We start from the raw sequence: 26,063 nt of genomic DNA on the forward strand, positions 1-26,063 counted from the left end.
TGTACTACTTGCCCTTTTATTTTATTTTTTTTTGCCCCCTAAACCAAACTTGCAAGTAGGTAAGACCCTAATGCAGTAATTAATAAGCGAACTTTTACAAGCTGACTCCAGATACCACCTTCCTCCAGCACAACACACAGGCTGGTTCTTCCCACAGCAAGCAAAGGCAGAGGCATTGTGGGCAGAGGTCCATTCCTGTGGGCACACAGCTGGCATGCCTGCTCCTGCTCCTGCCCCCAGTCTTCCAAAGGGGAACTGTGGTCTGCTCCAAAGAATCTTGCCATCCTTTACCAAAGGCGAAAGCTACCCCTCCCTTCTGAGAACAATGGCTTCAATGATAAACAAGTCCAAAAATCCAGGCCCAGCACACCAGTCACTGCTTGGCCTTTTTCACAATGGTGCCCACAGCTGATATCACCGTGGTTTTGGATCCACTCGCGCTGGTTGTCACTGTGACAACCCCTGGCAGTGTGGCAGTGGTGGTGAGGATGGTGGGCTGAGCTATCGTTGTTACGGGGATGGCAGAGTCCCACTTGCTCTTCCTCTTCTGGGCATCTGTGAATTTGATTAAATCAAGCAAATGAGGATTAGCATTATGTTAAAGGTCACCAGTCCCTCCTTAACACCCTGACTGGCCAACCCTTAATATCCTAGACAACTTCCCCTCACATTAATTTCAGGATACATTGGCACTAAGTGGTGAGGAGGAAAGACAACTTTGTACCTCGAGAGTCAAAGTGGAACTGCACACCTGAGCTCCAGCCAAATGGGAGCCAGGATCATCCCTGCCCCAGAGCATAGTTAATTTTAACAGAGCACACGTATCCCAGTTGCTCAGCTACAGGCACAGGACACTCATCAGCCTCCAGTGTTTTTTCTCCCTTCCCCTCAGTTTAAAATGCAGGCTGTAGGCACGAGAGTGATTTTCAGTCTTTCCAAACCTCTTGAGACATATCAGTCCCAAGAATACTCTACAACCACAGAGAGTAGCAGGTTTCTTGACACACTAATAAATCACTTCACTATCCCACCTGGCCCTGGTCTTTCATTCCAGAAGGGAAGACCTGGAATACAGGGACTAGAGGAAAGCTAGTCCAACAACCCCTAGAAAAAACACACTCTTGCATTATATACACAATCAGTAAGGAGCCTTCAGGTTTCCAGGAAGCACTAATCCCAGCATTACTGCAGCTTAACTGGTACAATCCCAACTGTTCTTTACCTCCCACAGTGGTACTGGCTGTTGTGGTGGTTGTAGAAGTGGCGCTTGTTGTTGTACCCTTTTTAGTGCCAGTCACAAATTCAATCTGGGAAGGGAGAGACACATAGGAAAAAGAGGAGAAGATTAAAAAAAAAAGAAGTGTTAAGATACACAGCCTTTCTTTAACCCACAGCACCTATGTTTTTTAAAAACAGCTTTAATGTGATGTAAGACATTGGCCTCTGAGCTGCCCATCATGCAGAAAGACAGATACAGACCTCAGGCCAAAGTGTACTGAAGCCATGAGAATTAAGGATTTCTACAACCCAGCTCCTAAATCTGATGCAATAAAAATGCGTGTGTCAACTGGGATTTGATACAGCTCAGACAGGATACATCCTGGCCATTAAACACTGTATTTATACAGTCAGAAGTTCTTACCCTTTTTCCTTTAAGAAACATGCAAGACAAGCCCCTACTTGCACAATTTACTGCGACTGCATCATGGCATGAAACCTGGCAACAAGAGCCACAACAGCACTGCAGCCTCAAAACTGCAGACATGGGCAAGGATGTAATGAGATGCCTGGGTTACTGTGCAAAAAACCAAAACAAGCAGCAAGACAGAGCATGCACTGCACAAAAAAACCCTCCACCGAATATGGAGGGAGCCTTCTGCAAGGTTAGATGGCAATCTCTAACATCAGACAGTTTTCTCATGCCAGCCACTGGCTTAAAGGCAATACAGGACAGGAATAAAATCTTTCAAAGCCTGTCTGTGTTCTTTTTGGGGCGTCTATAAGATTAGCTGGGCTTGTCACAAAATGCACAAAGCTAAAATAGGTCCAATATTTCTGGAAATCAGATACAAGAAGGCAATATCAAGAACAGAAAGCAGATATTGTCTCACATCGAGATACAGTGAGGAAATTAAGCTGTAACTAGGCTATGCCACCAGGCAAAATGTCAGAGATTAAGAAAAAAGTTGTTCTTTATGCATTATCTTGCCTTTATCTGGTCTACTGAATACCATTTTTAGAGCTCTGGTTTAAAAATACTGACAAACCAGCAGGAAATCCAGTGGAATAAACAACCCAGAGGAATGGACCTATAAGGAAGGGCAAACAATCTGTGCAGCTCGGGAAAGGACATGCAAGGAGAAAGGAGAGAACCAGGGAAAAACAAGCAGTATTAGCACAGAAAGGGCAGAGCAACAAAAGGAACTTCAGCAGGCAAAGAAACAAAACCCCTGCACTTCCATCTCTTTTGGTTTTGAGGGGCTACCTTTGTGCGTTCCTTCTTGGCCTTCTCCAGTTTGTCCATTTCAATCTTCTGGGCTTTGGCTGAGAAAGATCAGAAGAAGTGAAGCACTAAGAACAGTAAAAACCCACAGCTCTCTCTCACTCACTTCCCATCAGAAACAATCCAAACCTTCAAATTCTGTATAGAAAATTAAACTGCCATGAAAGTAACTACTGCTCTTTAATCAAAACATTGCAGCACTAAATTAATGATTTAAGAGGTGAAAACACTGAAGAACCAATTTAAATGAAAAGGCTTTCTTTCCAAACTGATGAAGCATCAATAACATTCAGGCACATCCAACCAGAATGAAGTCGTTAAAGAGCAGCATGTGATGACTTCTCATTTATAAAGGAAGTGGGGACTCCAGTGCAGTTAATTAAGTACAAAACACAAAGACCTAAGCTAGGACAAAAAAGGACAGACTTCCTGGAATTACCTAGTGCCTCGTAATACGAATCCTCTGACCAGCCATGAGGGTCAAACATGTCCTAAAGAAAAAAAATAAGTCAGATTAGGGCTATTTCCACAGAGACACAAAACCCAGTTCAAAAATGTTTAAGGCATTTCTGTTCTCTGATGATAATCATGACTGATTTCTTCTTGTATACCAAAGATCACATCAGACCTTCTTTTATGGGACCACGTTCTGTTGTGAATGAAGGAAAAGCTCTGAAGCCACAAGTATGCTGGGATAAGTCATGCATTTTTCTGCTGCTCAGCTTCAGTCCCCCTTGAGGAGTTTCCTTTATACCTACACACTTCAGCAGTTTTTGTTCAGCACCATTACAGCAAAGTTGGAGGCACTGAGGCTCAGTGCCACACAAAAATGTTCACTTCAATGCAGAGTCTCAAACTGAAGTTCCCTTAAAGGACCTCTAAGCAAGCAGGCTCAAGAAAGCCTCAGGTAAGACTTTACACCTCTCTATTATCTCTTACCCACTCCCTTTCCAGCCAAAAGCACTGCACCTCACCTTTGGATAATTTGTACCAAGTTCATCAATGGAACAAAACTGGATCAGCTTTTCATAGATGCTGCAAAGGAAAAACAGGAGTTCAGAACAGAACCAGAGGTAGAAATAAACAGAAGCGCTTCAGATGTGTTGGTAGAAAGAGAATTTGTCACCTCTTCACACTGCAAGAGTGAAATCAGAACCAGGGAAGGTATGCCTGCTATGATGGATGTGGCATCCCATTAACCACAGTATTTACCACTTCCCCCAAACATCTCCCAGCTCCAGACACATCTTCTAAAATACTTCACTCATTCAAAGTGTTCACATTTAAAATCTAACCATCACACCAACACTTGCTGTTGTCTCCCAGAACACAAAGAAGAGTTTTACTGTTTCAGTCACAAAAATGAGAGAGACACTATTTGTTTGTAAGCAGTAGTCCTTCTTGCTCAGGATCCTTTTTCTGCTACAACTCCAACAAAGAGGATATTCTTGGCATTTGCTCTGTGGTGCTTTGGTCACACAGGAGAAGATGGTGGCTCACCTGGGGTTGCGAAACTCCTTTTTCCTCTGGATGATGTAGTTCATATCCATGCCCTCTTTCACTTTCCTCTCATACAGCTTTTGAATTTTATCCTACAGGAGAAAGATTACAGGGTGAGCCAGTAAGAAAAGGAGCAGCACAACAGCTGACTAACAAAAGTGTACATGTGGAAACAAGCCAACTGAACCAGTGACCTCCCTTGAGTGGAGCAAGGGTTCCACCCCTTCCAAAGGCTGGTTAATAGACACTTTCTCCTTTAAGGTCTGAAGTAGCTACATGAACTGTCTGGATTGGTAAAGGAATTGATATTTGTACTTACTGAAGGCTTCAGTGATTAAAGATTTGCCTATAAGGCAGTAGCACAGGCTTCTCCTTCCCAGTCTGCTATTTCCCTTTATAGACATGACTGTAGAGCAGAAGCCAGTTCTCAAATCCACTGAGGTTCTCCCACAGATTGCAGGAACCACCACACCCACCTTCAGACTCAGGTGTGCTGGGCTACACTGCCCAGAAGGCAAAGCTCATGGCTCTGCCTGGGTAACAGATGAGCAGAGCCAAGTTCTGCTGGAGAACTAAACCCAGTGTGATCATCAGGGATTGCTGGTGGTGCCCACTGGCAGCCAAACACTCTTGGGAACAATGCACTTGTAAATCCCTGCTTTGGTACAAGTGACCAGCCAGATGGAATCAGCTCCTCTTTGCAGATCACTCACATAGTTACAAAGCCTGGGGATAACTTACTGAAGTCCCAAGTCGCTGCAAAAGGCAACTTTAAATTAGATTGGAAATGTCAAGCAGTCTACTCTCCAAATAGACTAAAAGCTTTCAAATCAAACATGGTTTTTTTTCTTCCTCAGCAAGGTGGATAAAAGTACTTAAAAGTATTCCTACTCTAGTGATGCTGACAGCAAAGGCAGGAACTTTCAGATGGAACATGGAGTTAAGTGGTACTAGCAGGAGAATATCCTCAGTAATTTCTGTCATCTTTTCTTTAGGACAGAAATTTCTCATATTAAACAAGATCAAAGGCTGGGCCTTCACTCTTTCACGATTGGAGAGCTGAGTCAATTTGCCTTTGTTGCTTCTGGATAAGTCAGTTCATGTCTCCCTCCCTGGACAGTCAACTCAAACACAGAACTGATTATTGTCTGAGGGCTTGCTGAAGCCTGAACAAAGGAGGATTGTTAAGAGCTGATATGAAACTCCTATTTCAACAACCTTAAAAAAAAAACTTTGTAAGATAAATTTTCATCAAGTTGTCACAAAATCAGCAAGAGGAAATCACAATCTCCACATCCAGCACACACATTGTGAGGCTTGAAGGAACAACTGCAAAAAGGTGAATCTGGGAAGTAGAAGTGATTGAATAGGTGTTCCCTTTTGGCCCCTCCCCATGGAGCAGCAATATGGTTCACAAAGACCACAGATGGGGAACTACTCAGTCAACTTTCTAATAAGAAATACTCCCTTTGGCAGAGTTCAAGATACAGTTTATTAGAGGAAGAATTTGACAAAAGAGTAAGTCACCAGTGAAAAGCCCAGAATATTTTGCATCTCTGAGGAACAATCCCATCTCCTTGCTCAAAGTGCTCTAAGATGTGGTTTGACCTGCTAACAGAGGACAAGTTCTCCTTTGATTTAAACAGTAAACTGCTGTGCAAGGGGGAAAATTCTGCTTTATTCTGTCTACTCTCTCAAGCTCTGTGCATTCTTCAGATCTAACGCACCCCAGTTCATTGATGTCAGAACAGTAAAATCCTCCTACAGCACCAGAGGAGGGATGGGTGTGCCCAGGTACACTGTGTGGAGAAGAAGAAAGCATCATCTGGATGGTGAGTCACTCTGAATCACCACTGCACATTAGGAGCTACTTTATAGAGCATTCCAGAAGTGATTCTTTACTTGTATTTCTACTGGGCAGAAAACTGGACATAAAACTCAAATGGGTGGTAGGAAACAGCAGTCCCTGCTCTTTTCATTTGCACTCCATGAGGAGGAGAAGACAGCAGGTTACTGCAAAGTTGGCCACTGCAACTATCTGGGTGTGCACTGGAGAAGACATGCATCTGTCTTGTTTTGTTGCCTCTAAGTTACCAGCCTTCCCTCTAAATGTTTATCATCCAGAGAGATGTAGGTGGAAAAGGAATCCAGTCATTGCTGCCTCATCTATTCCAGTTTAGGGGATTCTTGGGCTTGTATGGAAAACAATGATTTGTTCTTTTCTACAGAGCTGGATTTGCTGAGGTAAGAGGAAAGCAGCCTTCACAGTAAACATTGCTTCTGTGGGACCAAGAGCTGTTTTAAAGCATAAATAACCCACAGAGACTGGAAAACAGCTCAAAGCTACTCTGGTATTCCTAAACTAGAACTGCTGTAAAGCCTAAAGCATTAACACAGTGCATTCATAAACTCAGTGTGGTAAAACCCAGCTTTAATACTGGAGTTTTGCCTTGTGCAAAAATACTGAGCAGAGGTCCCAAACATGCCCTCTCCCTTCTGAATTACAAGCCTTTAAAAAGAATGAAGTGGACTTATACCAACCTGCAACTGGTTAGAACATCTGCCAGGAGGCTCAGGAGGGATTTTGATCTCATCTGGAGACATGTTCCGCACTCTCTCTGAAAAAGAAGCTGGAGAGAGCAATGTGGGCATGAGTTCTGGCAGTACTGAAGGGAGTTTCAGCCATGCAAGTCATTAAATTGTTTTATGTCCCTGCTGGCACCACTCTGTCATTGGGAATCAACAGGCAAAGGTAATGGGAATGCTGCCAACTGGTAATCGTGGTGTTTTCAAGATGCTGAGCAAGAAGCAACTAATCTAAAGGCTACATCATTATAAGAGGGACAAGATGTTTGTTTTATTGATAACTACCTCCAGCTGTGGTTCTGTGTCATACCCATGCTTAAAGCTTCATTTTCAGGGGTCCCTTCATCCCCAAATGGAAATGTAAAAGCTAAGCTACTTCCACTCCAGCTGCAACTGTTGATAAGATCCTCAAAAGCAAAGAATCTTCAGAGGAATAAAGGTTGGGTCATGGCATGAATCCCTAAACCCCTGCACTGTGCACCACACACCCAACCCTGCACTACTCCAGGTCTCCCATACACACCTTCAGGTCCTGCTCTGAACAGTGCAGTAACCTGGAGTCTCTGCCAAAGCCTGTGCCAGGACACTCTTGGAGAGAGGATCAGACCACGCATGTGGAGGATCACAGGATCAACTCTATGCAGCCTGGCTCTTTGCCATTTTGGGGGAGGTAATCACTTTGGGTCCTATTTAGATCAAGACATACCTAGATGAACCTAAATGGTTCAAGAAGGGAACAACCATCCCCAGGGCTGTCAGGAATTAACCACAAGAAATTACATTTCATCCCTAAGTTAACATTTCCTTAACAGGCACTTTGATCTCTGCTTACAGAGACAGACTACTGGGAGAAGGAACAACTCGTTCTGCAGGACTGGGAACAGACCAGCACAGCCTGCCAGATTTCTATAGCTGTTTGTGTTGGGATATACTATTAAAGTACCTGATTGCCCTCTAAAGATTAGTTTACAGAGTTATCAGCAAAAGAAACTGCTGTGCTTCCCACTATTGCTTGCTACTTTCCCACTATTACGGGAAACCCAGGCAGTTATCTAGCCAAGTCTTGGAGCAGAGATTTGTGCCACCTTTAAGCAGCTGGGACTGTTTTCAAGCATAGTTTGTACAGGGAACACATTCCAGAGTTGGTCTGCAGTGGATAAGAGACCTGACAGCAGCACAGAGGTCATATCAACCAAGTCAGCTCCTCAGCTGTACACTGCTCAGTAGAAGCTGCCTGAACTGCAGTTCCAGCTCACTGAGCTCAGCAACTCTGAATAAAGGCCAGAAGGGCCCAAAGGACAGACACCGGTGTTGGAACCCAGGAGAGCTGGGGCTACAGATAAGCAACACTACACATGATCAGTGCTACTACAGTTTCCATGTCTTTTGTAAAAATGTGAAGCACTAAGGACAACATCCTTTGGAGATGCAAAGCTGGCAGGCGACCACTCATTCTGTTTGATCAAGATGTTGTTGAGGGTTAAATTCTTCAGCAGCTGCCAGTAAGGAACAAAAAGTGTCCTTTGGCATTTACTAAGAGGGTGCCTCTAAGGAAGAAGGAAAGCTTGCCAGAGCCCCAACAGAAAGGCAGGCAAAGGGAGCTCCCTGACAACAAGGCAGACATTTGTTATAGGTTACAGATGCTGGTGGGATGAGGAAGCCTCTGGTTTAATTAGAGCTTCAGGAACTCAAAGACAGGAACATAATACACAGCACACTAGGCTTGCTGGGAAAGGTGAAAGCTGATTAATGGCTTAAGAGATTCACAGCATCAGCAGAAACATTAAAAAATAAAAACAACCACTAAATACAGACTTCTTAAGGCAAAGAAAGGACCTAAAAAAAAAAATAATTCAAAAAAATCAAACCTAGCTCCAGACTAGACATCCCATAGGCTCCCTTGTCTTTGCAGATGACCAGAAGAGCCACGGAGAAACAAAACATTTGTGGGAACTGTGGGGTCATAAACTCAGGAACTCTGGGCAAGACCTCTGTCTAACCAGCAAAAAAAAGTTAAAGTCATAAGTGAATGTTCAGTAACCCATTCAAAGCTCTCTTGAAACAGAAATAATACTGGAGGCAGAACAAGAGCTCCCAATGAGACAATATATTTTGATGCATGACTTTCAGGTTTTGGTGCTCATTTCCTCCTTTGTTTGAGCCATCATTTATCAACATCATACTGATGGGGGAAAGCATCTCTTAACAGCTTACAAGGAACTAGAACTAATGCATCTTTGTCTCCTGCAATCCCACCATAGCTGTACGTAGCTGAACACTGAGTCAGCACAGAGGATACGTGCACCTCACAAACCGAGCACAAATATTCAGCATTACTCAATTCTTTCATCACATTGCAGCCAGACTGAGATGCCACATCACTAAGAAGAAAAGGGTGAGTTTAAGGATGAGTTTAATGCCTTTGGGCTCATTTACAGTAAGGAAGTACAAATTATCCATGCCCTCCAGCAGCCCTCAAACTCCCTCCCCTAACAGACAGCAGAATGGCTGATTACGCAGCATCTTTCCACCAGTTCTTTCCATAGAGGAAAGGGCAACTGGGATGATCATTCAAAATAATCCTGGAACTTGCATATATGGCCACAGGCTCCTGTATAAAACATGCTGGTGTAAAGCTGCCCTTGGGACTTTGAAAACACATCTATACAGCAGTAACTGCAGATGAACAGCCAGCAACAAGGTGTGTCCTCACCGGATACATCCAACTGCTTTGTGCATCCTGTTATTCCTGCCAAGATCAAAGTTTTAAATTCACATGAGTCACAGGTGACACTGGTTGCAGCCTCTAATTGGTCTGTGATTTGCAGGCTCCCAGCCTAGAGGATCTCCAAGTGGAGACGTCAGGAAGTTGGCTGTTGGCACAATTAATCAGTCCGGGCACACCCAGATTCTGGCTCACAGTAAGTAAATATCTTCCCTGAATCAGATTTATAGTCCAGAAGAAGAACTAAGGTCATGAAACAGATCCCAAAATTCAGATGAGGGTTCAAGAAAGTAGGAGCCAATGCCTCTCAAAGCATCCTGCTGCTGGACACCACCACTTAGGGTGTACCTAGCAAAGATTCAGCCTCTCAGTCATCAATGAAGGATAATTGCATGACATATTTTGGTGAGGCAGATAATTAAATGGAAATACTACATTAAATCTGCTTCAGTTTGAGATAGATGGGTTATCTGACCTATGTCCAACAGTACAGAGACAATCTGCATAGCAGGAGAGAAGATGTCACAGCACAAACCATGCCCTTCCTTCCAGAAGGAAATGACTGCTCTCAATCCAAAGGCTGTGCTGGAGACATGGATGGAGGGCACACAGGAGCTTTGTTTCCCACAGATGGGTAGGAATGTTTTCCTGGTGCAGAGAAAACCAAAATGATAGAGAGTATAATGGGTGTACAGGACAGACCAAGGTGTGGATCATCTGAGGTCTGGTAATGCTGCTCCCCATGTAGGATAAAGAACTCCCAAGGTTCACTTACATGCTGTGTTTTTTGCAGTCACAAGGGATTAGAGGCAGTTCAGGTGCCAGTTTGTTTCTAAAGGTCACACTAGGCAAAAAAAAAACAAGGAAAGACCTGGAAAGGGTGATCAGAGGGACGTGGGTTTCCCCTGGAGACATGCAAACCGGTGGTGCCTGGTCTCTAAAACTGCATTCTCTGGCACTCTGTCTGCTTGGCATAAACCAGGGTGTGTGGGTTTCTGATTTCCTGGCACCAGAACAGCCAAATCAGAGGGAAAAACTGGAGGCAACAACATGCCAGTGAGTCACCCATCCATGGAAGGACACTAGTTCCCTTTCTGCTCCGTGGGCTGAGAAATGCAGAAAGAGACCTGCAACTCAGCCGTACTTTCTGCTCTCATGAACACTGAGTTTGTGCTCAGACATCCTGAGGGCTGCAGAGAACTCTTCTTACAGTCCAAAAGGTAAACAACCATGCTGCAAAGAACTTCAGGGCAAAAATACCTGCATCCTAAAAGTATTATTTTGCAAGGCTGGAGGAAACAGCAATTGCAATGTCCTGCCAGCACCATGAACTGTTCAGAGCAGTACAAAAACCCCAAAAGGACAATGCTGAGGTAGAAATCTATGAAAATAAGCTTCACATGTACTTCCTTCTCAAACATGGGGCAGTTAAGGCTAAAACTTTCCCTCCCATTCTTTTCAGGCATTGATTATGTGATCATTATTTCAGCATAAGGCAGGACAACCATGCCCTTCCCAGCTGCTCATCCCTACTATTTTCTTTTTGCCAGCTCCAGTGCTCACCTAGCATGCACTAAGCAGATCATGGAGAGGATCCAGCTGGAAGCCTCACAGGGGAGAAAAAAAAAGAAGAAAAAAGAAAGAAACAATAAAAAAAAAAGAGCAGTGAAGATGGATCTCAGCTGGCTCCCACTCCCAGAGCAGCTCAGAGCACACAGACTTTAAAATGCATCTGGGGGAGGTAAAACAGAAACAGGATTTTTGGTAGGAGCCTACATTTCTTCTGTACTTAACCAAAGACTTTAATAAAGGTGACACTGAAAAATGCAAGGTTACCTTCTGAGGAGGGCAGGCCCACAAGTTTTTAATGCAAAAAAATCAATCGTGGAAAACTGTCTGAGGATGATTTTGACTTCCATATACTGAGAGACAAAACTTTAGATGTCCTCCAGATGGGGGAAGTTACTTGCTTCATGTCAGAAAATTCTGCACTTTCTCCATTAAAGAAGTCTAATTCTGAAAGGCCAAGTTTTCAGCAAGGGAGTGGTTGTCAGGTTACACCAACCATGGGGCTCTTGCAACAGTTCCTTCTCAGCCAGATAAGATATGGTCTAATGCAACAGACCTCCAGAATCCGCAAGTATCTGACCTCTCATAACCTGGTTCTGCACAAAGCCAGCCTACCCACTGCTCTGTGTGTGCTGCTGTTGGGAAAGGATATTAAAGGTAAGAGTGCAAAGAGACCTCAATCCAGGTCTCAGACTCACCAACACTGTTCACTCATGAGTTGTGACACTAATCAGTGCCCCCTGTGCGGATTTTAAGCCTGTGTGCAAATCTGGGCCATCATGAGACAAACTGAGATTCAGACTTCTGATCTCCTGTGGATGGGACACTCACTGGGGGAAGAGACTAAGAAAATTATAACCTGAGCCTAACACCTTCACTAAGAAAGGACTTCCCACTGCATTGCTTTACAACTGCAGACCTTCACCCCTATGTGAAGCAGAGACTAAAAGGGCAGTGGGCTTTCAGACATTCCTATTTACTTTTTACCCCAAATTCTGTTGCCTCACCCATGTTTCTAGTGTGCATTTTGAGGCAGATCAGTAGATTGGGGAAACATTTCTGTTGCATTTTATGATGAGACTGGTTAAAGCAGTTTTGCCCTGTAAAGGCTGAAAATCCAATATAACATTTGGGCTGGTGCAAAGTCTGGGCAGGCCAACTGAAAAGAACTTAACTCCAAAGCTTCAGAGTGATGGCTGCTGTAGGAGCCACAGCTTAGCATGTGAGTATTTGCTGTTTTAATTTACATTTATCACACTTTATAGGTGAAATACCATGCTTGAGCCTTGACAAGCTGATTTGAGAGATGAAGCAACTTCCAAACTCATTAATTTTTAATGATATTATTACATGATACCACACAACTGTACTAGTAACCTCAGGAACAGAGGGTCAGTTCAAGATAGTCACAGATGAAACATAAAATACAGTTTCTGTACAGCTCCACAGAGACCAAGAGAGGATTTTGTATTTCAAGCTGACAATCCTAGGCTTTCCAAATCTAATAATGGTGCAATAAATAAGTGAAATGCCACAAAAATCAAGTTTTAGTAACCATTAGAACACATGCAGCACACTGTCAGCACGGCAGCTATAAATCTTTAAGTGGATCATATCTAAATATGGATACTTTTGATAAGTTTTTCAAGCCACAGAACAAATGTCATCATTCCTGGTTCCACTGGCTCTCACAGAGGTGTCTAGACAAAGCTATTCTATCGTGTTTAAAAAGCACCAACACTGCCCTTTACATAGATATTTTAAACATATAATACATGAAACTATTTTCATATTTTAAGGCATGGTGCCTTTCTCCCAGAACAAGACTTCACTGAAAGCATTCCAGTGAGATAAAACATTGCAGGCATTAATTTGAAACTACAGCATTGCCAGGACAGAGGGAAGGTGCTTTTTACAAACCAGGGTTTAGAAAGTCTAGTTTGAAAAGAATATGTGAATATTCACTTCTGAGTGAACTTACCAACTAGCTCCTGAGGATCTCTTTTCTCCACTTCTGAGAATTCCTGGGAGAAAGGAGGAAGAAACATATTTTAGTCAAGGCATGCATCCAACCTAAAAAGCTATGTTGTTCATTTCTTTAGAAATTTACACATTAAATCTGAGACAAAAGAATAACAATTAAGAATGAAACACAATTTATTAGATAAGAAGGCAATGTCTGTACAATGGAGAGTCAAAGCCTTATAGGATGCTCCATGTCCTTTCCAAGCTTGAGTCTAAATTTTATGAAGGAATTAAGGCATCATTTCACTGAGTCCTGGACACTCAGCTCCTTTTGAATTTTGCAGAAACTGTTGTACTTGAAGCCTTTCCTCTAAACAGATCAAACCATAGATTCTTCATTTTGGGTGACTGGTCTTTGGCACCAGCCAAGAGCCAATGTTTTGGAGCACAGTTAAGTAAATACAGTTAAGCAAGCTGGATCCAGCCCACAGAAAACTACTCTAGTCCTGGGAATGCCGACCACAGGCCAGTGCAGGGTCAGCCCGATGTATTCCCTAGAGGAGCATGGAAATAGCTGAGATTCTCCCAGAGCCAGAGCACCATGACTTCAGAGCAGCACCTGAGCAGCCTCTCCAGGGTCCTGGGGTGCAGAGGTTTGCCAGATGTGTTTGTGTGGTGTCAGAATTCGTTTCTGCAGTTGTGCCACTCAGGGCTTTGGCTGACAAACCCCCCCACAAACCAAAATGCCCGGGAGCGTGGTGGTGATGCAGATCCTGTATTCCCATTTCCCACTGTCAGTTCCCTTGGCTGCTACCTTCCAGGAGGGATATAACCAACCTGCTCTACCAGAAACTCAAGGGCAACCTCCACTGACTTGTAGTGCTCTGCTTGGAGATCTTCCCAACACAGCTAATCCCCACTTCAGTTGCAGATGTTTGCACCAGACTGCGCTGAGCAGGAGGCTTTATGTAGGATAAGACACTCTTCAATATGTTTTCCCCATACTGAGACCAATGTCCAAATATTTTGGTGTTTCTGGGAGACCCCAGGAGAGTCACAAGCAATATCAAGTTCAGCACAAACAAAGTTTCTGAAACAGTACCAGCTGTATCCCAACATTGCCCTCTCCCCCCTGCCTCCCTCCCAAAGACCTTTTGTGACTCACTGGACTGTGTGTCCAAAATTCCTCAGTGCCTCCAAACACTGAAGCTATTCATTCAACCTGACACACACATAATGCTGCTTCCTTGCTGCTTAGTAACCACTCTCTAACCCCCTCCTTTACTCCATTTCCAGTCAGGTGAGAGATGCATCAGGTGAGGGGAGAGCAGCGAGGTCACCAAGCCAGATGTGGGGAACAGCCTGTGCCAAATTCACTGTGAAAATCCACCTATTTTCAAGAGAAGCCAAAGCTCTCTGGAAGCAGAAAAAAATTCTTTGTGTGGCACTAACTGCTACAAGGCACTTTTTATAGCCATTCATGGAAGGAAAAAAAAAAAAAGGCACTATTTCTCCATTAGTACACTTGGATCACAGAAATACAAGACTAAAGCTATTTTAGAAAAAGAAAGAAGTACACAAAGGAACATGCATCTTCTCCCTGGCCAGCTGGCGAGGCCCCAGGCCCCTCTGAGATGGACTGTAGTGTTACAGCTCCAACCCCTTGATAATGCACTTGGTGTGTGCATCAACATCTCTTCCGCAGCACAGGCAGAGAAAAAGCTAAACAGAAGCATGACATTTCAAAGCAGGAAATTTATGTCAAAAGAAGTAGCTCTCTTTGGGGAGAGCACTGGACAGGAATCCAGGGAATGTAGGCAGTGTCCTCCACAAACCTACAGGGACATGTTGTAGGATATATCGTGGGCAGCCTCAACCACATCGAGGTGGCATTAGCACAGTGAGCTTCAGGTCACCACTGGAAAAGTGGGGACAATTCTGTGCTAACTAAGGGGCTGTGAGGACAAACTCAGATGAACATGCAGGCTGGAGAAGTTCACAGAGCCACAGATGCAAGGTAACATATGTCCAGGCACATACAATGACTCAGGAGCAGTAAACACACGTGGTCAGAAAGCTGCTTTATTGCCTTTAGGGGAAGAATTTGCTAGATGGGTAATTACAAGTATTTCTCGCCTTGGTTTGAGACAACAAGCAAATGTTTATTGAGGGAAAGGAGGGAACTGCTTGTGTTCCAGCCTTGACTAAATTACATCCTGTGCTCTTATCTCTTGAAAGTTTTAAGTGGACTGAGAGGGAAGAGGAAGAGACAGGCTATATCCCTGAGCACCTCTTGATCCTTCCTCATACCCAGCACTGTATTTATTATTCCATTATCCTTCCCATCTCCTTCTACCCACTTGTTCTCTTACCATCCAAGAACACAAAGGCAAGAGAAAAAAATCCCCCAAATCACCAATATTTCTGCCAAGCAGGAACTTAAGCAACCCAGTGGCAAGCCAAATTCAGTTGCATTAGACATGTGCAAAGCACCCCCAAGAATGCTGTGCTCTTATTTGGGACACTGACAGGTTTGCAAGGGTCTGTGCTGCCTTCCTGACATTTTCAGAAGCCCATTTTCAAGTCTCCTGTAGATGTCTGGACTTAGTACCAAGCATAAGCACACAATCCTCAGGAAACATGAATGAATATGCTGAGAGATTCTTTGATGGCCCAAACCTCTCCTGTTATGTACATCAGACAAAAATGCCCAAAAACATCAGACGTGTTAAATGGTACATTTTAAGAATTTCCAGAATCATCAGTGAGTTTGCTTTCACTAGAAGCAAGTTTGGTCTTTAATTTGCATCCTTTAAGCTTGCCTCACTTGTAAGAGGCTAAATCAAGCCAGTCCTATCAGGCCCCACTGTTTTCCCCTGGCTCCCATCGCCCACACTCGTTCCACCACAGCAGCTCCAGCAAGTCTGGTCCCCACATCCCCAGGCCACAGCCAAGACATCAGAAAGCCCAGAGCTACACCAAGCAAAAGCAAACACGTTCACCAACACATCAGAGCCACACCTCACTGCCCAGGGGATATGAATTCTGCTTACTGATGAGTTACTGTGCACCTACACCCCCTGCTCCATCATTAACAAGCTGAAGACATCAACACAGCTTTTCATTAACTCAAACTCCTTTCAAGCCTTCAGAAAACAAAGGGATGACCGACTCCTCCTACAGTGCTTGTTCATATTTGCTCAGTTTGCTGTTGAAAACTGAGGCAAGCAGCAACAACTTGACCCAAGTTTGGCAGATGTGAGATTTAAGAAGTCCTGTTCAAACCTCTGAATATCTACTGAAGATCCAGAATGTAGGACAGCCTAAAAAACCCAATCACCCAAAAAGAACTGCTCTGCACTCCCTTAGGCTAAATTAAGTCTCAGACACACGTTGAATACAATGAGCCAATTGGAAAAGACAGCATCTAAAAAAAAAAAAACAACCTGGAGATCTAATCTTATACACTATGTTGAATGAAATGGAGAATCATGAAGTGGAAAAATAAGGTACAATAAATACTGCACAGTTCCTACCTTTTGGTTATGAAAGCGAAGAAATATTTATGCGTGGATGAAAGATTTGTAAAGGAATTCCAAAGCATTTAAACAACGGAAAATTTGGAAGGTAACTGAATTTTAAATAGGGAAGTTGCCTAAATCCATATTGAGGCAAAGGTGATCTTTTTAGATTTTTGATCTTTTATAGATTACATCATCTATACCCACCACACTATGTATCAGTATCTCACACAAAGAGCACAAAATCAAGCAGGTAAATGGTTCCAAGCAGGGGGAAATCTCTTTATCAGAGTAAATATATGAAATTAGTAGAGACTTCAAGTATCCCAGAGCTAAAGGCAAAATTTAATGGTTCATTTCCATATGAATTCTGAAAACCTTGTTATTTTTTCAATAAATTAAGACTTCACTAGCAGCACCTATACTGTAAAATTTTCACAAGCACAACCTCTGAAAACCTGTGTGGAAGCATCTCTGAATTTACTTCTGCAGCCAGCCCCTTGCTACTTGCACAAAGTCAGCTTGGACACATTATTTATGCTGGAAATTCTCTCTACCATCATGGAAATACAACACTCAGGGCAAATCCCACAATGTTCTGTGTTAATTTTTTTTTCTCCAGTCATTTTACCCCATCTAGCATTACATGATGATCTCTAAGAATAGCTTGACTGAGTTTAAAAAAAAAAAAGGCATTCCTGTACTTTATCATGCACTCAGCAAGTTGATTTTCTGGCTGCCATCTCTTTTGCAGCCTTGATCTCACAAGATCAACTGTTTAAGGGCCTAAAGCCAGAGGGCCTTGCTCCAGCAGACCCACTGAGAGGAGTCAAGGGATGCCATGGTGGTTCAGAGCCAAGCTGGAAGAAGACTGAAAGACAAAGACAAGCAGGAGGCAGACTCCTTTCCCCTGATCTGGAGACTAATAAAGAGCAGACTCTGAAGAGTGTGCTATGGGCAAAGCCAAATTAATTAAAAAAATAAAAAAAAAATCAAAAACCAATGAGAACCCCCCCACCACCTTTCTAAGCTTCTAACTGACCACTAACATAAATCACAATTTCTGTGCCTCTAGGAACAATTGTGCACATCACTGATAGCCAATAACAGTTATGATATAACTATTCCTGTGTGAGTTCAGGAAAAGGTTTTTCATTGTTTCCACTTTCCCAAGACAAATGTATTTTTCAAGCCCTGGACAAGATGACGCTGCCTGCAAGAGCCTGACTGATAAGCACCCAGATTGCTGGTTTTCATGTATCATAATCAGTTAAAGAAGAACAAGCTGAAGGGGAGTGTGTGTGTGTACATGAATACAGAAGATGCTGCATTCTGGTTTAAGCTTTCACCTCGCTGAGGTGAAATACAGACCATCTTTCCAGTCCCAGAGTGTTTCCATACAGTTCATAAAAACCAGTGCCTGCTCAGGTTCCATGGAAAATAAAAACAACCAAACACAATCCTCACAGCATGGAACAGAGATTAAAGGAAGGAAGCAAAAACAATATGAATCTGAGACTGATGAATTCCAGTTTGGAAAGGCTTGCCCAGAACAGCTTTATTTAATGGAAAGAATGGACTGACTTATAACAATGCTCGCTAAGTCCTTCCTGAAACGAGCTCCATAAATCCAGCACGACGCTCACATCCAATGTAACTGTTGGCATTAACTGTCACCACAAGGCACAAATTCAACCATCAATTTCTGGTAGAAGCAGTTGCACATGTCAGTGCAGGTGCACTTCAAACTGCAACAGGAAGGCAGAAAAGATACGAAACCAGCCCCTGATGCTTTAACTAAGATGCAAATTGTAGGAAGTGGGGAAGTTGATGCCAGACTTGCCATTGCTTAATTGCCTTCCCAGACTTGCAGCCAACTGATACCTAGGGCTTCATTTTTCACTGACTTCCAGTTAATAAAAAAAAAAACTATCTCAGAAGCTTCCACAGTACCAACCCCTCAACATTTTCTCTTTTTTTTCAGAGAACTCTCTTGTGTTGCAGAATTTCTTCTCTCTCCCAACTACTTCACCTGATTGCTTGCACATAAAGTAATTTAACACCAATTTAAACTGCCACCCACAAAATTTATAGACCAGTCACACTGTTGTCAAGCAGTGGATTAGTTTGAAGATATTATTGCAGGGAATTTTCCAGTAGTCCTTCCACCAGTAGCCAGTGGACCTGCTGCTGCAACAGCTGTTACAGTGGATTTCTCTCATCTGAGCAAGCACCAGCAATAAGCTTTTGTAATTTCCCCCCCTCTCTACAATTCAGAATATCTCTTGTAGTCCCATCATATCAACAGCCTCATTTGGCTGAGCATGATGGAAAAAAACTATAACTTAGCATAAAGTGTTAGAAGCTGACAGAGAAGATGGTCTTGCCAGAGCAAGCAGGTGGAACGTCTACATGCAGGCAGCAAGAGAAAGACAACTCCAAACCCTGGATCATATGCTTTTTTATTATCCTTTCTTTTCCTTTTTAAAGGAACATGATATCAATTATGTTCTTGCTTTTTCTACAAAGATCAGAAGTGCTAATGGGAAGAGAACACCAAGAACTTCTCATTTAGTATTAAAAGTGCATGACAACCACAGTTTCATTTCTTGCTCACCAGATCTGCCTGATGTTGGTGTGCAACCAGGCTGAAGGCAAACAGGGTGCATGTCAAGTGCATTTAGAGTCTGGGGAAGAGAAGGCAAGGGAACAGGAGTACAGTGCTTTTATTTCTTCTCCCTTCATTTTTTTTCTTGTATTGTGAGAGAAGAATCCCAAGAGAAAGCTTGAAACAAGCACATTTCCTACAGCCATATCCTGTTTGCCAGCTCTGATACATAGCTCCAGGCAAAGTGCCCAGTACAGGGTAAGAAATTTAACTTAGAAAAACCTGTAGAGACCATGATCTGGATACCAATAGAAGCACAGCAGCTCAGAAATAAGCCACCATCAGAAAAAAAATTACACATCCAACCCCTAATGACACTTATGTACAGGCTTTACAAATCTACCTACTTTGAGATATCATTGTCACAGACAAATAAGGAAGGAAGAACAAGTCATGAAAGAGTCAGCTCCTGAGACATTCCTTAAGCATCTTCTCAAAATAAAGAACTTGTGTAGCTGGCACTGCCTTTTACTTTTCCAGCTAAATGAAGTAAAAAAATCCACATTCATTAATGAAATGAAAAAACCACTGAAAAATCCCAATCTGGCAAAGCATTTCAGTGAGAAAATGCTTTAGAAGGGAAGCATTCATAGAATAAAGCCTTTAAATAGCTTCTTTGAAACTTGACTCCATTCACCTGACATATGCTATCTCAATATTTGACAAAGATTATTTGTTAGGAGTAATTTCCAGTCAAGGAACTGTGTGCCAGAGCTTTTGCTTTCCATGTGGAGGTGGAGTCAATAACATCTGCCTTATGATGGACCCTGCTCCCAAATCCACCTGCACAGCCCACGGGAGCACAGGAGCAGCAGCCCAGAGCACAGCTCCCAGCAGGCTCCCCTGAAGCCACCATGGTAGAGGTGCCTTGCCCTGCAGAGCCCACAAATTCTGCTTCCAAGTCACTTTTGCTTCCTACAGGGAAACAGCAATTCAGGGGTGAAGTATCAGCACCACCACCATGTGACAGGGCAGAGGTGTCAAGCTACTTGGATGATTTTATTTTTTTACAGCTTGCTGCAGTGCAGAATCGAGCAGAAGGTAAAGCTGGGATGGGAAAAATATGAAGCCTCACAGCAGCAAAGGAAAGGCTCAGGAGAGCTGACAAAATTAACTTCTTGCACAAACTTTCTTCCCTAGTACATAGTACTAAAAATTCTTCACGCTTTGGAGGCAAGGAGTAAGAGCAAGTAACCTCACTGGGACATGCTCTCCTCTGTGAATGGATCCCACAGAGTTTTTACAGATTTTGCTCCTTCTGGACCCAGAATAGGGCAGCTGGAAGAAGCTATTTTCAGATATTCATTGGTATTTGAGGCAATCCTCCATCTGTGCTGACTGCTCAGACTCTCACTGTGACGTGCACCGACAGGCACACTCAGAACAGCCCCTTTCAGCACAGCAGACAGAACTCATTGCAACCACAGAACTGCACTTGGAGAACTCAGACCTTTCTCAGGTGAAATGTGTGAGGGGAAGCAGCTCCAGAAAGGACTTTTCTTCAAGTTTAAAGACAAACAGAAAAAGCCTGGCTTTTCCTTTGGAGAGAGGGAAGCCACACCTGTGTCAGTAATCCCTGGTATTTAGCACTGCAGGGAGTGAAGACTCTGCCACAACATGTATGCCCGGCGGGGAGGAAGGAACAAGCATGTCCACGGACATGTCTCATCTTCCAAACAGCTCCAGAGCTGGATGGAAGCCAGGAGCTCCACATGAGGTATTCCAGCTTCAGAGACCAACAATGCTGGGATCTGTCTCCCTCTCAGACAGAGCTGGAGACAGCAGTATGTGTGGCAAGGGGGCAAAATAATTCAAGATGCCAAATGCTATTTTTTTTTCCATGCATGCAAAACAGCCTTAACTGCCCCTGATATTCTCTGGCAATAACTAAAGTTTACCTAGTTAAAAATGGGAACCAGGTATCAGCTGGTTTCATGTCTGGGCACTCACTGTAGCACTGCAGAGAACAGCATTTACAGCTGAGTTACCTCTACTACCCCCTAAGGACTCTCTCCTACACTGCCAAACTCCCTGGTTCTCTCCAGAGAGCTCTGAAAATCCATGTGTGAAACCTAAAACCAGGGAAAAATACAAAGAGTTGGAAGCACAGTTGGCATTTTACACAATTATATTAAAAGGAATTTAAAACACAGCAAAAGATGAATCTGAGACTGCAGTGCTTATCACTGGCACCTTCAGGCTGTGCTCCCAGGCAAAGGAATGAGTGAGGAAACAAAACCACTGGAGATCTAACCTTGACCCCAGCCCTGGAACCTGCACAGTTCATGCTTTCAAAGTGTTTACAAAAAGGTATGCTCACAGCTATGCATAATAAAGGCCATTTTAATGATACAACCTTTCCCAAGCATACTTTTCCCCTTCTTTGGAGCAAAATAATTATACCTGAGATGAAAGTTAATGAGTAGGCTCAAGCATTTTTTGAGAACCTGGCTTGACAAATGTATGTTGAATTCAGAAAAAATTAATATGCCTTATCAAAATAGGAGTTAATTTCATGGATTACATTACTGCACACACACCCATTTACTGGTTCCTAGCACTTACCACTTTTATTTTAAATCAAGATAATTTTGGTATTTAAACAAACGGGCTAATGGGCAGGCAAGATAAAATAAAACCACTGCAGTCAAAAGCCTCTAAGTATTAGTACACACCTACACATCATAACACAGTAAAATTACTTTACAGGTATGCTGGATCAATAAAAGCCAAGCATAATAAAGAGTTGATGCTTATCAAGAGGTGGTACTCAGACATGCTTAGAAAATTTGACAGCCTTCTGCTAGATCCCAGTTTGGTTGCCCCAGGGATGCAGAGGGGACCCTTAAAACAAAACCAGAAATGGAAAACATCGAAGTAGCCACCTGCTTTGAAAAACTGCTGCCATGTGTCAGGCATTCACTTGCCAAGGGAGTGGCAAATTTCTTAGCTTTCCTGCACTGGCTGGTCCTGATACCACAATCAAGGCTCAAGAGTTAATGATTTCCCTCTGTGAAAGCTCCAGGAGCCAAAGCTGCAGGGCTGGGCTCTGGCCTTGATCAACACTTGCAACCTGCTATTCATCCAGCCCTACAATGCGAAGCACAGAACCCCTCAGGTGAGGCTTGGAGCACAAGGTCAGTATTTTGTTTAAGGTTGATTTTCCTCCTTCCTGCAGGGCTGGTCCACTCAGTGAGCTCTGAAGGCTTGTATCTTGTTACTGCATCAGGGCTGTAACCAGAGCCAGCTGCTGGCCAGAGCCCAAACAACCTGCACTGGCTGCACAGTTAACCCTCCTCATTCCAAACCAGCACTGCCAGCAGAACACCAAACTTCAGATCCACTTCCACAACATCCTTCATTCCGTACCCACAGCTCCATCATCTGGGGAAAGGACACAAAACTCATCCAGGCTGTGGGATTCCATCTTTTGAACACCATGCCTTTGCCAACAGCTTCTGTTGACGGGATTTTTTCGCTTCTAAGCAGAAGGCTTTGTTTCTAAAGTGCTTTTAAGGCAGATGCTTATTTACAATTGGTGACTGCTCAGGTAAAAGCAGGGAACCCTAAAGGGATCCTGATCATTAACAAACATGCCCTGTCCCAGAGCCTGAGCACATCCATCCAGAGTGAATTTTGGAAGAGCAATTAAGTTCTACCTCAATTTGAATCTCCAGTCTTCCATGAGTGCCTGCAGCACTTCGAAATGCAGGTACAGGATGCAATATATCTGAATTTGCTGCTTAAAGAGGAGAATTCTGCTTTTTGCTGCAAGCACACAATGTTTGGGAATACATTCACAGGTGCTCAGAAACAGTGAATTGTGAATTGCAGAAGTCTGCTCTGGAAGAATGCTTTCAGATGACTGATGAAGCTCAAATATTCTCCTATTCCTGGCACACACCTTCCCCCAAACAGGCGCACAGAAAATTCTCCACCATCTCACCGAGAGCAGACAGAAAACAGCAGTCTGACATCACAAAGCTGGAACTTAAAAGGCTTATAGTGACTTGCTCCTTGGCAAAAAAATAACCCACAGGAAAGCTGCAGCCCCAAGTAGCCCTTTTTATTGGCTTTCCCTCTGGTGAGGAACAAGGGCAGTACAGACAGACAGGTGCACCTTCACCGAGGCCAATAAGGGCAAACGCCCTGGAATCAAGATAAAAAACCAAGATAAACAAACTCCACAGGAGGGGTAAAAGTATCTTCCCAGTGGGGTTATTTGAAGCAGGCTACAAACTTCACTCTCCCCATCATCATTTTACCAAACAAGTTTTTACATCATCCCCCACTTTCTGTCTCCTCAGTCTATACCCACAACTGACACCAACTGGACCTGCTGGAGGTTTTGTGTCTGGTACCATCCAAGTGCAGGATGAGGCCAAATCAGAGGATGCACCAGCAACAAGGGAACTCCTCCACACAGCCTGGATCAGGTGTCCTGGTCAATTATTCCAGATATAATCTCAAAGTTGCTCATTCACAATATGTACAGTATGTACAAAGAAGCAAAACATCAGCAAAAAAAAGCTGAATGTGTATTCAGGGCTTGAAATGACTACAGTTAACTGATGAATTGCAAAGTTTTTTTCTCAGTCATGCATTTTAAAGGATTCAGCCTCTGGAAAAGCCCTAACCATATATAAAGGGCCTGGGACATCTATTTAAACGTGTTTCACAAAACTGATAAGAGCAACCACAACTACAGCACACTCTGCTGGGACAAAACAAAATAAAGTTACCCAAAAGGGTCAGCAAGTTATAACCAAGGGCCTCACTTTTTGCTGCACTTTGGATTTACAGTAACTACAACACTTGCAAGTTGTCATAGATATTGCAAGCTCAAAGCAGTGAGGAAGACCGAGGAGAACACTGCCACTTGGTGGAAAAAGGGGATAGGAAACATTTGCAACTGCTGCAAGTAAAACTGATTTTACAAAGATGTTCCATCCCCCCCCCTCATCCCAAGTGAATTTCTTAACAGCACGGCTGGTACAACTCCACCAGTGTCCCTGGAATGCCTCACACACCCACACCTGCTCTGCTACAGCCACCTCTCTCCCAGTGCCAGCTGCCTGTTTAGCTAGAATTCAAAAAAAATACTCCAAAAGGCCAGAGGAGACAATTCCCTTTTTTACTTATGTATGAAGACATCTATCAAGGATGATATGGAAGTCTGAAATTGCTGAGTTTCAGACTCAGTTCAAATTGCCTCCCTGCTACTCTTCTCAAATCCTCACCTTTCACATCATGCTGGGATGGCAGAAGTTACATTTTACCTTTCTTTTTATTTATTTTTACCTATTTATTAAATTTAATTTACATTTTCAGTTCTTGCAGAGTCTACCCAACACATCAAATGCCTTTTTTTTTCCCCCAGTGTTTCTTTGCTTGCCCACTGAAGCTGAAATGCTGCTCTGTGGCCACGTGTAGCTCTTCTCCAGAAGCACAAGATGCACCTGGACAGCAGCACACACAACTCACTGAAACCAAGAGGCTTTTTAAAAAAGCCAACATGAAATGACAGCAAGATATTAAAGCAGCAGCCACCCAATTCAGTGGTAAGATTTCTGTAATGCATCATCACTCAGACAAGAGCTACTATAGTCCCAATTTCATTCTTTCTCCCTCTGCCAGATCTATTCTCCATTGCCCTCAAGCCCTACAGCACTTTTAGAAAAGTGAAATGAGATTCTTGCTACAGGGCCCTACAACAGGAGGTTGTGGTGATGTACAGCAAATTTATCTTTTAAGGAAAACCTGTATTTTTCTTTCACAGTACACATTTGAATCCAGCTGTTTTTACAGAAACATCTTGCTAGCATGTTTACAAGGGCCAAAAATGTTGAAGTAGAAAAAGGATAAAAGTGGGGGATTACCTTTTCCTGTTTTCCCAAAAAAAAAAAATATTTTTCTTGCCACAGAAAGGGAAACAGTGCATTCCATTTCCACTGGATGCCAAAGGCACTGGTGATATTTCACACACTGAGACTTTACCAGCTGCAGTGCAGCTGCCAAGATTTTCAACTGTGTATCCCTATAAACCCCTAAAAATATTGCAGATCCTGGAAGAAGGTGCTGCTATAAAACTAACTCAAGTAGAACAGCTAAACATATTCATTTGCCTTGATTTTATCCTATCAAAGCTCTGTGGTAAATCAAATGCTCTACAGAATTTCACTTTGCAGCACAGTCCTCTGGCTTTTGTAGCAGAGTTTAGAGACTGTCTGCATCCTTGAGGAAGCTGCTGGATAAAATAAATGCCCTTGCAACTGTTAATCACTCAGTATCCCACAGGACTGCTTGTATTGAGCTCACATAAAAATTTAAGCACTCTATAAAGTTTCATATGGATTTGGTCTTTTGTTTTCCAGCTTTTAGCCTGACCTATGTTCCTGTGTGCTGTTAAACACCTGCTGCTCAGCAAAAACAAGGTGTAAACCCAAAGCAAAGCTGATTTCAACTATTTTTCATAGCTATCACCTGGGGATCTTATTTCATTTCTTAAAATTTGAAATACAACCTTTACAAAACTGCTTCATTTAGAAGAACAGAGTTAAGGACAGAGACAACTGAATTGATTTTGACACATGTTGTGACTTCTAAGAGCATAAGATCAATTATTCATTAAGTTGTTCTAAATGAAATATTCCAACTAAAACTGCTCATAACAGAATTCTGTAAACTCTGTACTGAATGCTATATCTCCCAGATCACTGCAAAACAGCTGAGCTGCTGTCAGACAACCTACCTCGGATCTAGTGCACAAGAGGACTAAATTCATGAATGCAGAACTCGCTTATGATCAGTCTGTTAACTACCTTTGGCAGAAGCCAGAACTAAAGTCAAAAAAACATGTTAAAGCTACAAAAGCAAAGTGTGGAACTATCTACAGGTCACAAACAAACACCAAGCCATGCTGTTAAGACTTATTCCTCTTGTACTGAACTTCCCCCCCCACCACACCACCACACTTTCAAATACCTTTAGGTCACCAGCCTCAGGTTTTTCAGTCTCTGAATCGTC

At 43.1% G+C, this 26,063-nt stretch overlaps 1 protein-coding gene across 1 annotated transcript; it reads right to left on the bottom strand.

The window, feature by feature from the left end:
- Positions 1–26,063, bottom strand: SAP30BP (SAP30 binding protein). Its single transcript, XM_029960129.1, has 9 exons — positions 26,022–26,063; positions 12,865–12,907; positions 6,545–6,633; positions 4,004–4,095; positions 3,478–3,538; positions 2,943–2,994; positions 2,486–2,544; positions 1,223–1,307; positions 1–555 (listed from the first exon to the last, which is right to left on the bottom strand). The coding sequence occupies exons 3-9, from the start codon at positions 6,605–6,607 to the stop codon at positions 374–376; spliced, it is 594 nt and encodes a 197-aa protein (XP_029815989.1). The 5' UTR covers positions 6,608–6,633; positions 12,865–12,907; positions 26,022–26,063; the 3' UTR covers positions 1–373.

Source organism: Manacus vitellinus, unplaced genomic scaffold (assembly GCF_001715985.3).
Source record: "Manacus vitellinus isolate BGI_N305 unplaced genomic scaffold, ASM171598v3 scaffold_24_pilon, whole genome shotgun sequence".
In the NCBI taxonomy this organism is placed as follows: domain Eukaryota; kingdom Metazoa; phylum Chordata; class Aves; order Passeriformes; family Pipridae; genus Manacus; species Manacus vitellinus.

Excerpts from the sequence above, each read along its gene's own strand:
- SAP30BP (XM_029960129.1), bottom strand. The coding sequence starts at position 6,607 with ATGTCTCCAGATGAGATCAAAATCCCTCCTGAGCCTCCTGGCAGATGT. Across the intron at positions 2,545-2,942 it reads TTCGTATTACGAGGCACTAG|CCAAAGCCCAGAAGATTGAA; the intron begins GTAATTCCAGGA and ends GATCTTTCTCAG. Across the intron at positions 1,308-2,485 it reads CCAAGAAGGAACGCACAAAG|ATTGAATTTGTGACTGGCAC; the intron begins GTAGCCCCTCAA and ends CTCCCTTCCCAG.